General features: G+C 40.0%; 1 protein-coding gene across 1 annotated transcript in view; it reads right to left on the reverse strand.

Annotated features, from left to right (window-relative positions):
* Positions 1–3,786: 3,786 nt before the first annotated feature.
* Positions 3,787–16,335, reverse strand: part of KIAA1143 (KIAA1143 ortholog) — a 56,601-nt gene continuing 44,052 nt past the window's right edge. The window contains exons 2-3 of the mRNA XM_085631573.1: positions 15,872–16,019; positions 3,787–4,622 (exon numbers count right to left, since the gene is read on the reverse strand). Coding sequence (XP_085487699.1) covers positions 4,405–4,622; positions 15,872–16,019 — 366 coding nt within the window. The 3' untranslated portion in view covers positions 3,787–4,404. The remainder of the gene's footprint in view (positions 4,623–15,871; positions 16,020–16,335) is intronic.

The following is a 16,335-nucleotide window of genomic DNA, read 5'->3' on the forward strand; positions in this document are numbered from 1 at the left end:
CAACTCTGCTGTAAAGGGTAAACTCAGTGTAGAAAAAGCTTGAGGGACCTTAGTGTAAAAACGTATAGCGGAAGCAAGTGCAGAAAGACTCCTGAGTAGTTGGGTACAATGAATGTGGAGTCAAGAAAGCAAATTTTAACATTATGAGGTACATGGGAGTATATGTACTAATGATTTATATTGTTTACCAATTCCAGTCCTCCACACAAAGAGAGGACCCAATATTAAGCCCGAGCCCAGAAGGCTGCTGCTGGGGAAGAAAAGGTTCTCAATTCCTCATCCCATTCCATTTTTCCATGGGTGTATTGCAGCACTATTAACCATGTGGGACCGAAGTCACAAAATCAAGAGTAGTGATTTTGGCGAAAGCAAATTTACAGCTTACTGAAATCCCAACCCATAGTGACAATGAGGGCCGAGCTGTGGGAACATGAGGCACCTTTAACATGCATGGTTACACGATACTTATATATATATATATATATTTATATATATATATATATATAGGCCCAATGAACATTAAAAACACATTTTCACAAGGTTTTTTTCATGGTGTGGCCAATTTTGCCTCTGATCTCGTGCTGTTTGGAAGGTTTTTCTATGCAGTCCTTGATACAGCCTTGGACAGGTCTGGCACTTTATGGAGTCATGCTCAACCTCCACAAGCCCTAACGCTTAGATTACAAGACTTGAATCATGGCGGCCTCTACACCCCAGCTCGGAGGACTACACTTCTTGCTCCAATGTTCATAAATCTCACTCTTGCACAGACTACTTACTCTCTGCTCCCTGGACACCCAAGGACCTAGCATCTGGTATAGGAACACTTGTGTTTCAGACCTAGGCCCCAGTCTCAATCGCATTTGATTGGTCCTCATTAAAAATATTCACACCACACCCATGTAAGCTAAATGAAATAACTTTCTATTATTGGTTATTGATAAATAACATTAATGAGGCACTTGACAACTACTTCAAGAAAGTATCACTGAAAACAAGCCTTGGGCTACAATGTGGGATGCAGCGAAGGCAGCCATCATGGGTGCCCTTATTGCTTTTACTAAACTGAGAAAAGATAAGAACCAAGAACTGGAGGCAGACATTTCTAGATTGGAGTTATAATACAAACCCTTCACTTTGAAGCGCGTCTATTGCCTCCTTTGCGAAGCCTGAGGCGAGCTGGAGTCCTTGTTAACTAAGGAGGCTGCCCATAAACTTTTAGAGACAAAGCAATTGTACTATGACAAATGTAACAAGGCAGACATATTGCTTGCATATATGATAAAAGGGGGTTGCAATAAGAACTATATTAAGGAGGTTAAGGATTCCCAAGGGAACCAGGTAAGATCAGATCAAGAGGTCATGGACACATTTGTTACCTTTTATCGAGACTTATACATAGCTTAGCCTCTTGATTTCCAAAAGCAGGATAGATATTTGAAAGATATTAATTTTCTGAAATCGACAAGCGAATTTGCAAGGATGAGGTCTGGGGCATTATAAAGTCTCTTCTCGCTAACAAAACACCAGGCTCAGATGGCTTCCAGAACTCGCTCTACAAAGCATTCAGACAGATCCTGGACCCACACCTGACGAAGCAGTAGCTAGGAACAGGAGACTAACTGTGGTATCTTATGCGGATGACACACAGGTGGTGGTTGCATTATCTGATAATTCTGCACAGGATGTGCTCAAATTCAATGACGAATTAACAGCTATCGCAGATTGGATGAATTTTGTCTTCAACTGAATGCCAGTAAATCTGAGATTATGTTGGTGGGTAAAGCTACTCATCTGTGGAGTGAGCATTGGTGGCCATCCACTCTGGGCCTCCCGCATGCCCAGAAGCAGACAGTTAAAAATCTTGGCGTATGGGTCGACTCTGCTTTGACCTTTCAGGCTCAAACAAATGTGGCAGCCGGTGTCTGCTTCAGGCTTTTACGCGGTCTCAAACCCCTGCTGGGTTTTTTCGATCCTACCATCCGTCAGGTGATCAATCAGGTCACTGTACTATCTAGGCTGGATTACGCAAGCAACCTGTACCTAGGGGCCAACAGAGCAGAGAAATATCGCCTACAAAGGGCACAAAATGATGTGGTTTGGATGCTCCTCCGTGTGCCGAGAACCTGCTCCACCTCCGACTCCATCTGTAGATTAGACTGGCTTCCAGCAGAGAAGCGTATCATTTTCAAAGCACTCTGTATTTCCCATAGAATCATGAATTTTTAAATCTCCCCGCATTTTAGCTAATCTCCTTACGCGTTCTATTAGTCAGCACCTGGCGGTGGTTCCTCGGGTCAAGAGAGCACAGGCAGGAGGGCGCTCTTGTCGTGCTCTTGCTCCTAAACTTTGGAATTCCTTCCCTGCAAGTATCAGAAGCATAACAAAAACAAAATCACACGTTATTCCGTAAAGCCATAAAAAAACATCTTTTTCCTACATAATCTGTTCTTCTGTGCGACACTGTCTGACCTATGTCTGTTTGTAATTAGCGCTGGGACGCCCCTTTGCTGGGGCAGCTAGGCGCTCTATAACATACAATGGCTCCTTAAAGCTCAATTTGAAATGAAGCAAAGTAAAGTCCTCAACTATAGGGTACAACTACCAACTGACTCCCAACTAATATCTGAGTAAACAGAGTATTCACACAAAAACTATGTAGAGTTGCGATCCCTCCAGATGGATGATCTCCAATTAACTTGGTTGCTGCTATAGTAATGCTTGTATAAAACGTAAAAATATAGGCAAATGATTTGGTACATTTTAGCAGCAACCAGGATACCTATGTTTTACATTTTTTTAACAACTATCAAATATCCACCCTATTAACAATCCAACCCACTAGCCTTAGACCAATCATGGGAAAGTTTAACCAGCTTCTCAAATGTAAACATTCATAGTAACTACTGTAAAGATAAATGTTTGTCTGGTGAGAAGCCAGGGACATACTTGAATTATATTCTTTGCCTTTGAATTGACTTGCCTTGAAATCTAAAGCAATGTTAGGACAAGGCATCAGTAGAAAGCCCTAATAAAGCTAGCCTGTTTGCACTGTGAGTATTGCAATCTTCTCGAGACCCCATCCCACACATAGTAGTTTATCAAGTGAAACCTGCATTTGATTCTTTCATGGTGGGATGATATGAGGGATCTAGATCCAAATCAACTGTCAGGTTGAAGCAGATGAACAAATAGCAATTACCCTGCAAAAAGAGGGAACACTGTGGGAAAAGTGGACAACGGTAAAGATTTCCTACTAGTCAAGCATGGAAATGACCCTTAAAAAAGTTAGCTCAGTCTTCAAGGGTTTTGTCAAAGAAAAAGGTAAAAACACTTATCCTGTAGTCAGAGTCTTGTAATCATACAATAAAAAATTCAAATACTCGCAATCTCATGGCCAAACCAGGTCAGGCTGCAAGTCAGCAGAACTGGATAAACAGCAAGTGTGAGGTTCCTTCTAACCATGGATCTTGTTAAAGGCTAATATATTATATGCTCTCTGGAGTGTACTAATACCAATGAGGAACACCATGATTTGAAGCATACCAGAAAGAAAGTGTCTAGTCAAAATATTCGCATTGAGATCTGAATCAGTGGACAAAAATAGACTGGCGCAGATCTGTACAAAAACAGTGAAATGATCAGATGTCACTAAATGCCTTCAAGAACCTTTGAGGCTAACATATGTGACATTATGAGCTGGAGAGCTACCAAAAGGCCGCTGTAGCCTGTTACCTGCCATAAATTTTTATTTTTTAAAACAACAAAAAACGCCAGCCCAATAGGAGCATTTTGATAATTTATTATGGGTATAAAAATTAACATTTCTTGAGAAGGTTGGCTCATAACTGCCTTTTAAAAAACATGTATGCATTTCGACGAAGATACAAAAGCAAAACCAATCTGTGCTAAACCTTTCAATGCTAATGAATATTTAAAAAGCAAATTTGTTTTTGAAGAGACAGGCTGAGAAACTATAAAAAAGTAATTATTTTTCTAAACGACCAATAAAATAAGGCGTTCATTTTGAATGAATCACTTTACTAGAAACACTGGTACCGCTAAGAGAATCTGCACTTGAAAATGTGTGAATCTACCAGGAAGTGTGCAGCCTCATTTGGCAATACACAACGTTTTAAGTGTACGTAAGACTGCCATGTCGTATCGGTCTACAATGCTCAATTGGTGACCCTGTACTTTGTTGCTTAATTTACAACCCTTATATTCTCCAATTTCACAATAAATGTGCTATTTATTTCTAGTCAACTACCCACAAACTTTCTAAAAAGACAAAGAAATACATTCTTTATCATCTGTACTGTTATGAGCTCTGTCACACAAACATCTCCTAGAGAGAAACACATGCAGTAATAAAGAAGGAAATCAACACATTATGTACAAGATCTAATTCTCCTCCTCTTCATCGCCAAAGGAGAGCAGGCTGCTATTTCGCACTTGCTTCTGTGTGCTGTTAGCAGCTACCAAGTCCCTTTTAGCTTTCTTTTCATCTTGCTTTTTCTTCTTGTTTGAGAAAGAAGATAACCCCGAAGACTGCTCCTCAGTAGAACGTTTGACCGGTTTCCGAAACATTATCTTCCCATCAGAAGGAACTGCACCTTCATCTAAGGAAAATATGATTATTAGAACTGCTCATCAAAAAGCCACTGGACAAAACATGCACTTTTTGCGAAGTTACTTTATCAAGCACAGCCTGAGGCCACAAACGATACAGAAGCCCGCCAAGGTGAAAACCGCGGTTTATTAAGCTTCCACAAAGCACCTTATCTTATTTATTTCCAGTGTGCAGCAGGAGCCTAGAGTTCAGCTTCTCGGAGCAGTACACACAAAACGATCACACCGACCTATAACAAGCAGATGTGCCCATACGCATTCAGCAATGATTTTTGCTAACAGGTGAGGTGATTGGTAACATTAAAAGGCATGCCCACCCTTAGAGTGTATGGTTTCTGCGCATTCAGACACTTCGCTGCTCATTAGTAGAACAGATGCACAAAACTAGTTTTCCTTAATCTTTCACTTACATTCATTGAGACCAATGTGATCCATTGCGATTTTACAATCGGAAACGTTAACCTCTAGTGGGGTTGCAGCAACACATGATAAAGCAAACAGTACAACCAGGGCGGACATTTTTTTAAAGCACTGGATGAATAAAATCAAGTAAAGAAATCGCCACTAATGTCCTCCAAAGCAATTAGAAAGGTTACATGCCGTATGTCAACTACAGGAGTAGACTTGGAGATGTTAAAACATTTTTTTTAAAACCTACACCAGACAATGGACATAGAATATCAAGTTTACTTCAGAAATCTGAAGGATTAAACTTGTCTGAAACAATCAGGCCTGGAATTGGTAAGAGGGTAGGGATGCAAGCCTGCACTAATCAAAATGGAAACAAGCAACTTGTTTCTGTATTGCTCAGTACAGTACCTCACACCACGCACACATGTAGCACTCACTCACTTAGATTTTGGTTGTCTTCAGAAGATGATAAATGCATCAGCCTGGAACAGAGTGTTATAAAAGCAAAATCTCTCAGTAAGAGGGCGATTCACCCTTCTACTGAAGGGGCCACGCTGAGGCAGGTTTGCATCAGCCATTTCTCAAAGGCCACAAACTTTCACTTTTATGGTGGAATTGTCCTAGCAGTGAATTTAGGTTTAGGCTGTTTTTCGACAAACCAAAAATGTTGAACACATCTCTTATTATTTAAGATATTTGGCAGCAACAAGCTATGGAACTGCTGTTAGGTCAGTGCTTAATTTGAGGAAAAAAGTTAAATGTCTGCATAGTCTTGAATCCCCCTCACGCTTCTTTAAATCACAACAAGGCCCTCCCTTGCCCTTTATTTCACTCTTGCAAGTTCCTGCTGTCTCCCTTTGTGACAGGTTTTCAGTCTCTCTCTTCCTCCATCTATCCGCATCCATTGTTTTTTCTTCTCTTGCTCTTTCTTGGTCGTTATCTGATACCAAAAAATAACCGCTGCTCCCCAAAAATGAGGGCCAGTGGCTCCCACTGGCAACCAATGGCTCAAATTAAGCACTGCGCTCCATAGATGTGCCACATTTTTCAATAGCTTTTTAAAAGTTAGCCAGCTTGCACAATTTAAATACAGTTACAGTTTTGCAGCCAATGTCCCTCGAATTAATTTAAAGAAGAAATATGTTTTTATTGGGTTATTGGAGGTGCTTATTTGATTCTACACGAGTTCTACAATTACAGGAAAGCATTAATCTGCGATGGGGTAGCCCTGTGTCCCTCATAACCAGGGTATAGATCAGTATTACAAGAACAATTGGTTTGGCTCTGGCAAAAACAAACTTCTGATCATATCATCACTGTTGTCATTGACTGGCTCCAAGACTCTTGGGCCGGATTCGTAAATGGGGGGCGGTGGGAAGTTACTCGCTATGAAGGACTATCTTAAAATCAGCGCCTTGATGGACCTTTCGAGACCCATGAGATTACTAAGCAACACAATCTTGATTTCTGTAGGACTCCACTGCTGAAAACTAGCACTGATGTTTTGTATTAACCACGTCTAACACGGGTTGAAACGACGACGATTTACATTTTCAGCCTGTAGTAGATCTAAAGCCCGTGGACAGAGGAAGAAATATAACTTTCTATACATGTACAGTCAGGACCTATGAATTCGTTTAAGACAGGCATTTTTTCAAACCATTCTGATATAGTAACTGTGAAATCATTTTTGTTTTTATCTATGCCCATTGAATCACAATATCTACCTAATGCACTGCATGAGCATGTTTTTCATTTCACACTAAGAAGCAGCCTTTTATGTTTGTTTCATGTAATTTCGATATGGAAGAATTAAATGCATCAAAGAAATGTGAAACTAGACCCATATGTGTTTTCGTCATTTATTATTTTATTTCTTTCACTGAAAAGATATTTAAAGAGTTATATATTCTCTTTTAACAATGACAAAAGTGAAGGTATAATTACAGGACAGAAGGCTACAAGTGAAAAATTCAAAACCTAAGTAGACTAAATATGCAGGAAGTGGTTCTCTGACTATTTCGGATTACTTACATTCATATTAATCTTGAGGGATTCATTTTAGTAATTAGTTTCGTCTCAGAAATAGAATTGAGATGTTTAAAATGGATATCAGAGAGCCTAGCTTGAGCAAACTTTCGTAATTCTGAAGACGGAAATTATTCAAGGCTTAGTAATATTCATTTTCTTGGATTTCCTGAGGGTTGTGAGAAGGAGAACTCTATGCAATTTCTACAAATAAATATCGCCTAAAATGTTATCCTTGCCACAAGGCACAATAATAGAAGTTCAACGAGCACACCACATTTTTGCACCATTCCCCCAGAAGATGTAGAGCTTTCATTACGCTATTTCTGCGCTTTCAAGTGAAGGAGATGGTGACGTGAAAGTTAGATAGAAACAGAATATTTTCTGGAGTGGTGATCTGACCATTAGGTTTTTTTAACTGATGTTATTATGCTTCTGGATACTCGTCTATTAGACAAGATCTGAAACATTTGGTGTACAAGGACATGTCAGGCATTTCTTAAATGCTTTCCAGTCAGAGAAGAGAGGACTTGTAATCCTTTAGATTAAGCCCTTTCGTAGAACTACAGAAGTGATTAATGATCATAACTGGTGTGACATTTAAAAATCGCAATATTTATGTTCTGGATTTCAGTCAGAATTGTTTTTCTAGGTACTCAAAGGAGGAGGCAAGATGGCCGCCGAGACGCCGTAGTGGATGGTCGCACCCTGTAACCCTCCTGACTGGGAAGATGAGGTGTACTACGTGCTCATATGCTTAGATTGCAGACTTATAGATTTGCAGATTCACTGATCTACTACCAAGCTAAGTCGATTTAATCTAATCTGCTGTGGAAAATTTGCCTTTCTTACTGGGAGAAAAGAGCACTCGATACTGATAAAAAGCGATGCTGAGAGAACTCACTGGCTTGCTTTTTCTGATATGTGACTTTCCACAAGAGAAAAAGTGGGCTCTGCAGAAATATCTGCACAAACACTGTTCAGCTTTGATTTCCCATTCGCCCCTACCTGGAAGTCGCTATTGGAAAGTTGCTTCAAAATCTATGGCTACAAAACCTGCACTTTACTCAAGGAAGAATCGTGGCCGAGACGATTGGAGCCGTGACTCTGAGGTGGAGGAGGATATGGATAACCTCGGGGCCCCAGCGCTTAATTTAAGAGGGAAAGCACGATCTAAAGCGCAGCAAAGGCGAGAAGCGGCAAAGGAAAATAAATTAAAGAAAATACGTGAAAAAGAGGAAGGAGGGAAAAAAAAGAATGTGACTGTCCCAGTGTCAGCTATTGTAAGGGGAAGAGAGGAAGCAAAACTCACCGCTGGGGAGGTACTTGGAAAGGAAACTGCACTCCGCCAGATGACCATAGTTGAGACTTTTTTGCCCGCAGCAACACCAGTAACGACTGACCAAACAACTTTGCAGTCGAATCTGCCACAGGGAGTGAGAGTCCCCACGTTGGTGAGCCTGTGCAGGATGTTGCAGCCTGCTGTGGAGAGGGAACCGTTTGAACAGGTAGGAGCAGATGGGGATGGTACCTGCATGCTCGAGGTACAGCCTCTAACTGAAGTTACAGAGGCAGCAGAAGGCGGAGACTTTTCTACTGCTGTGGAAGTGGGCGGACCCAAGCTCTTAAAGGAGAAAGCCACAATTCATTTGGCACCAGTGGTATCTGGAGTTAAAGGGCCAGGCGCAGAACAAAGCCTGGTGGAGGATACTGTTGTGGAAAAAAGTAATTCTGAGGCTGTAACTAACTTAATTGAAACAGAGCTAAGGGTTGATAAAGATATTAACTTGGATTCAATTAATAAGACGGATGCAAGCACACGCAAATTACCTGATGCACTTCCTGCCTCTCCCAGTGATGAGGTTTTTTTCACTGGTAATGACGAGGCGGATGATGAGGAAAGTATGAATGGAAGTCTGGGATCAACGACAGACACGGAGTCAGAGACGGAGAGTTCAGATGATGAAACAGTGAATACTGACACGGGAAGTAATGAGACTGTATCAGGGACTGATTCTGAAAACTCCTCAACTCCTATCAGTAGTGAGATAGAGCCTATTGATAAAGAATATAAGGATTCAGTTCAGAAAATATTGCAAAAAGACGTCTCTTCTAGATCAAAGACAAATCCTGAGGGCAGTATCAGATCTGTGGAAAAAAATAAAACTAAGAGCAAAAAAAGGAAGTCAAGCAAACGAAAAGGGAAATCTAGACAACAGAGATTGTCAAAGGAACACAGAGGCAATATGAAAACAGTAGTAAAAAAACTAAATTTGGATAAGAAGGCAGAGAGTTCTGGAATACCGGCAGATGAGTTTGTAAATGGTGAAACTCTGGACTCTGCGGACCGTGGAGCGGATGGTGGTATGTCTAATTTTGAAGTCTTATTTACAACATTAAAACAAATGCAGAGTGAGGCTCGCATTGAGAGCCAAAAAGTAAAGCGCAGGGCTAAACAGGCGAATAGGAAAATACAATCCTCCTTGCGTAAGGTTAGCAGGTTGTATGAGGAGATGGCTGAGAGAGTCTCTGAAGTAGAGACTAGAACCGGGAAATTAGAAGATGATATGGTCAAAGTGAAGGATGACAGAAAAGAACAAGATAAGACTACGGCCGACATGCTATGGAAACTCGAGGAATTTGAGAACAGACAAAGACGCAACAATGTTCGCCTGATTGGAATACAGGAAGGGAAAGAAGGAAGTGATGTTCGGGGGTATGTTGTTGACTTATTAAAGGGTGCCCTCCCAGAGTTGTCTACATGGGATCTTGACCATGAAATACAAAGGGCGCATCGTTTTCCTCTGATCCAGAAAGCAGCGCAGAGTAAGCCTCGCGCAATACTTCTATACGTGGGGAATTTTCTTCTGCGAGAAGAGATAATTAACAAAGCAAAGCCCCAAGCTAAATGCAAATACAACGGCGTAGAGTTCTTTGCACGTCCTGACTTTTGCCACACCACTGTGGAAAGAAGGTGGAGGATGAGGCAGCTCATTACCCCATTTCAAAACATAGGTTGTGAGGCTTACCTTCTGTATCCCGCTCGTTTGAAGATTGGAGTAAATGGGAACTTTAAAATTTTCTACTCTGAGATACTTGCACAAGAATATCTTAACTTTCTGCAAGACCAACGGAAAACAAGGCACAAGGAGAATGTTGAGAATAATGATCATGCAGTAGCTCTTAGGGATATTCCCCAAAAGAAACGAAGATAAATATAATATGGAAAATAGAGACTGTGTAAAGTAATTTTTGGGGACGAAAGCTACATATGAGGACTTATTTAAAATAATAGAGGAAACTGTTTGCTCAAGGTCTATGAAAAACTTATTTGATGTTTTACTCCTCTTTATCGGATGGTTTTCTTGAGTTGTAGCTTTTTCTGCTTCAATAAGTAAAGATTGGTATTAATATAAGAAGAATTGGGGTAGAGGTTAAGCACGAATAGGGGTGGTATTTGTTGGACATACACTGAGCACAGTAAGATGAAGGGAAAGTTAGGGGGGTTTACGGGTTTGACATCCAGGAGGCAAAAGTCGGCCAGACATAGGTCCGCTGGACCTATTTGCCTGTAGGGGGGGTGGGACTCTGAGGGTGGGCAGTCTGGGGTGGGGTTGGGGATGGGCAGGGAAATGGACAGGGCACAAAGGTACAAGACACTTAAGAGGATTTGACAAAAGTAATTTGTATCAACTGTATGATATGGGTAGTGACACTGAAGATGTGGAAGACAATATTGAAATTAACAGGGAAGTCTATTTATGCAGTGTGCTAGGCCTAGTATTGTATATCGTTTCTAGAACATTAAATAAAAGCAAGCAGATAGGGTCTGAAGAGAACTGGCTGGGGAAAAAAAAAAAAATGAAAAATGAAAAATGTCTATTAGATTAGTGACATGGAATGTATGCGGCCTAAATGATGTAACGAAAAGGCAGAAGATAGGAATACGGCTACGGCAAATGAACGTAGATTTTGTGTTTCTTCAGGAGACACATGTAATGAGTACCCATGAGATATATCTTAATCAGCTGGGGTTTCAATTAATAGTTGCTTCTAAACAAGGAGTTAAACAGAGAGGGGTAGCGATTCTATCAAGGGATAAAAATGTAGTAACAAGGAGAAAGTTAAGAGATAATTGGGGGAGATGGGCGATGGCTGAGGTACTATTAGGGGGGGTGTGGACAACATTAGTTGCAGCATATGGTTCTACACAGGACGATCCAGAAATTCTGCAATTTTTGGATTCTGAGTTGGCAGACTGGGCCCCTCGAGTTATTATAGGTGGAGACTTAAATATTGACGGAGCGGAGGGTCTAGGATCAGGCTCAATGAGACAGTATAAGGGGAGGAAAAAAAAGGTCTACAAGGCCCTTACTGATCTTTTAGAAAATAATACATTGCGAGATGTCTGGGGGTCAATCAGATCGAAACAACTCGGTTATACATATTATTCAGCACCGCATCAGATATGCGTTAGGCTGGATTACTTCCTGGTTTCCAATGATTTAATTAGTATAGTGGAAATTGATAGACTTCCTCGGATACTTAGTGACCATAATCCCCTAATCCTAACGATAAAGCAGAGTGGGGGAACAACAATAAGAAGGGAGTGGACATTCGAAAGGGGATTGCTTTTAGATGATGACTATATAAAACATATGTCTAAATGGATTACTGAATTCTTTGAATATAATAGAGGAACTGCTGCAGTTGGCATAGTATGGGATGCCTTTAAGGCAGGAGCACGCGGTGAAACGTGCAGTTATAGCGCCTTCAAGAGGAAAACAGAAAGACTGCGATATAAGGAGAAAGAGGGAAAAGTACTGGAGGCAGAAGAACAACTTAATAACTGTGTAGTAAGGGGAGAGCCGACTGAACAATTCGTAATAGAATTACTGAAGGTGAAAAGTGAGGCAGAGGAAGAACTTGCTAATAGAGCCGCAAAGCAATATACAATCAGAAGGGAGAGATGTTACGAGTTCAGTGAGAAAATAGGGCGAGTCCTTGCTATACGAACCAGACAGATAGCGGTGGCAGGGACGATTAAGGAAATAAAGGATGAAAAGGGACAACTACATTCAGATCCAGAAGAAATTCGGGAGGTCTTTAGGAAGTTTTACCAATCTTTATATGATGAGAAAGATCCCAGTAGTATCGATAGAATAAATGAATATCTCCAGAACATTGAGGTAAAAACTATATCCCCTGAAGATGCAGAGGAATTAGAGACCGTATTGGATGAAACTGAGATTAAAGAAGCAATGACTGCTCTACCCTCGGGGAAGGCTGCTGGACCTGATCAGCTACCGATCGAGTTTTATAAAACTTTCTGGGGATGTTTAGGTAATAATTTAACTCAAATGTTTCAAGCTGCACAAAGTGGGGTATCCATTCCCAAATCCTGGAGCGGGGCAGATATAGTATTAATTTTAAAAAAAGAAAAGCCCCCGAATGAACCAGGGTCGTACCGCCCAATAACATTGATGAATAATGACACCAAAATTTATTCAAAGGCACTGGCTGCAAGATTTGCAAGAATTATAAGTAACCTGGTTAGTGATAACCAACATGGGTTTATTCCTGGTAGAGGGACAACTCACCATATTAGAAAAGTTATAACTTTATTTGATGTGGCGGAAGTAGCAGGAGACCCGATGGCAGTTATGCTTTTGGATGCGGAAAAAGCATTTGATCGGGTCTCCTGGCAGTATTTGTGGCAGACCCTAGCTAGAGTTGGGATTAGAGGAGGCTATTTGAAAGCAATTTATGGATTCAGGTGCAGCATTAAGGATAAACGGGGGTATAACTGGTCAATTTAAAATCAAGAGAGGAACTCGCCAGGGATGTCCTTTCTCTCCCTTGCTATTTGCCATCTATATGGATCCCTTAATACGGAAGATAGAATTAGCATCAGAGATCACCCCAGTCAATACAGTTCTTGGGCCATGCAAGATATTAGCCTATGCTGACGACGTTGCGGTGATAACACCTTGCCCAACGGAAGCAACTACATTTGTAGAGGCCGAGGCCTTAAGATTTGGACAAGTCTCAGGGTACTCATTGAACGCGTCTAAAACCCAGATTATTAAAAACTCTTTTACACCTTGTGAAGATAGAAGAGTAGTGCCGGCAGGGAAATACCTCGGAATTAATATTATGTCTAATTTAGATAGTTTGGTGGATAATAATATTGCCCCAGTAATCGAAAAGGCAAGAAAAGATTTGGATCGTTATGAGAACTTACATTTATCATTAGTTGGGCGAGTTAATATTATTAAAATGCTGATCTTACCCAAACTGTTGTATCTTTTTAGGGCAATCCCTCTTCTAATTGAAAATAAGTGGTTTAAAATTTGCGAAAGTATGGTAAATCGTTTTATTTGGGCTAGAGGTAAAACCCGGAGGGCATTGAGGTATATGTCCCTTCCCAGGGAGAGAGGGGGGTGGTCACTGCCGGATCTAAAGGTATATTATTGGGCTGCAGCAATACAAGGAATGGCTGGATTAATTGGGGGGGCTGAGATGGATGGATGGGATAAGACAGGCTCGCTGGCTATATATGGTTTAGCTCTGGGTACAAATGCTGAAAATATTTTTTTAAGATTTACTGATGGAAGTTACTTTAAAAGAACACGTTTCAAGATAATTATGGCGGCCTACAGCATATGGAAAGGATTTTCCAAAAAAGTTGGAATAGGGAAATATAGTGTATATACTAGACTCAAAAATAATCCCTCATTACCTAGGGCTGTGTTCTCAGGAATGATATATGAGGAATGGGAGAGTCAAGGTATAAGAATGATTGGTGATATGTGGGATGATAATGGCATCTTACAATTTATAGATTTGAAAAACAAGTATATGTTAAACACAAATCATTTCTTTAAATACCTTCAAATAAGGAGTTGTATATTAAATAAAAAAGGGGGAGCTCTAGGCTTTGGGAGGAGTATAATGATGGATCTCATACAAAAAGGTAATGACTGTACTATAAAAAGATTTTATTTAGAAATGACAAAGTTAAAAAAGGATGATCTTGACAAATGGATAATTAAATGGTCCTCAGATTTAGATATAGCTAGAGAAAGAGATATTTTCTCTGAATCACTTGAGATGGGATGTAAATTACTATGCTCAGCGTCTCTTCAGGCCCAGCACTACAAGAGTCTGTATCACCTGTATTATACGCCATGGAAAATTGCTCAATGGGGGGCTGTGTCGGGCATCTCGTGTTTTAGATGTGGCAGTATGGAGGCCAATTTGTTACATATTTTCTCTACTTGTCCACACTTAGATAATATAAAACAAGATATCGGGAATTTTTTCCGGAATGCCTTAGACACAACAATAGAGTTGGACTCAGCAACTATTTTGTTGGGAATATCCCCCAACGGACAAATTAATTGTAAATATTTTCTGTTTGTAGCAATGTCGATTTTTAGACTGCTTGTGGCCTCAACTTGGTTAGATCCAAATCCTCCTACGTATCATCAATGGCTAGGAAAAACTTTGTCAATACAAAAATTGGAAACAGCTATTTACTCTAGGAAAGGGAGAAAGGGTAAAAAGCTGGGTATACAAATCTGGGGTCCTTTGATTCAATGGAAGGCTGGAACTGAATAAGGTTTTTGAGGAATGTATGTACTATGGAATGTTAACATATATTATTTGTATCCGTATATATTATGATAGGATCTGTATGTAGTATGTATATTGTAATATTTCACTTTCCATTTTTCTTTTGAATATGTAGTTGAGTATGTGGCTGCCTTATGAAACTTATTGTGCCTTGTCCATGTAATGGGGGAGGGGGGGGGAAATAAAATGTGGGGAAAAAATTTATCAATAAAAATATTAAAAAAAAAAAAAAAACAGAATTGTTTTTCTAAAAAATATAGGATAGGCTCTTTTGCATAGATTATAATGTTGAGTTATTTTATAGCTATGCTTGAACCACATTTGGGTTGTTCTCAGGCTCATTCTCCTCCCCACACTAGCCATTTCAAAATGTATCATTTTCCAATATCACATTTATTACATTTCCAATGATAAAAAAAATGGATTTTGGAGAAATTGCTAGCTGCAAACTCACACCGATACTCATGTCTAATATATTAACCTTCATGCGTGGCCACAAAAGGAGTCCTATAAGTGCCCTAATGGGCATCCTATTGTTCTCCAGAAGAAACTGAAGACAAAGTTATGAATAACTTGAGCAAGCAACAGTCAGTCAATTAGATTAAAATATGCATAACAAATTAAACACATTTTACTATATAAAAAGAAATAAAGAAACAGTAGTTGGGTGCTGAAAAATTGAAGAAAAGTAGAACGAGGACAGTGCAGAGATCAGTGTATTTATTACACGGGTCTCAAAGAGAGGTGAATTGTAAAATGGATGATGAAGAGCAAACAAACGAAAAGGCAATGTTCGACTGACAAGTTACATAGGGCAAGGACCTGTAGCCAAGAAATCTATTATCCTAACCAAGCCAGAGTTAGAAAAATTTAAAAACAAAACTAATCTCAGAACTGCTAATATTTCCACCGTTCAGAAAAACTATTTGAACAGGGTCTTAATCAAACTAGCATTTGTAGAGGTCAGCCTCACAAGGTCCAATACAGAAGACCAGATTAGATAATAAAAAGCATTATCTGAGCACAAGTTAAATATTTATAATCCTGAAATATTTATAACATGCAAACGTGCACTGTGAAGTGGAACGGGCTCGGTGGGCAACATGAGGGGGAAAAAACCCTTGAAACCAAAATGAAAAGACTGAGTGGAAAACACTTGCACCTGATTTTTCATCTTTTTTAACCTGTAGTTTTAGTTCTTTTACTTCTTCTGCCGTCAGGTCACCTTCCTTCACCACTACTATCTGTGGCTCCTCATCTTCCTTGTCGCTTTCATCACTATTGTCTCCTGGAGCAGGAAGTTCTTGTCGCTACACAAATAACAAAAATCATGCTTACTGCTAAGAACAGATCAAGAAAGTTAGAGCACCTCCTTAGAATTAAACATAAGTACACATCACTGAGACGAGTATACAATCTATGGCAATTCAAATGTTTCTCAGAAGAGGCTTATAGATGAGCATAACATGAAAATCAGCAACAGTTTTTAATAAAAAACAAAGTATTTTCTAGCCTTTCAGGCAATCAATATAGCCAAGACGATCCTTAATCAAAGATGTACTTAGCGGGTGGGGCAAAGGTAAATTTCAACAGTGATCTTCCTCCAAGACATGCCATGAAACTGGA

This window comes from Triturus cristatus, chromosome 10 (assembly GCF_964204655.1).
Source record: "Triturus cristatus chromosome 10, aTriCri1.1, whole genome shotgun sequence".
Taxonomy (NCBI): Eukaryota; Metazoa; Chordata; class Amphibia; order Caudata; family Salamandridae; genus Triturus; species Triturus cristatus.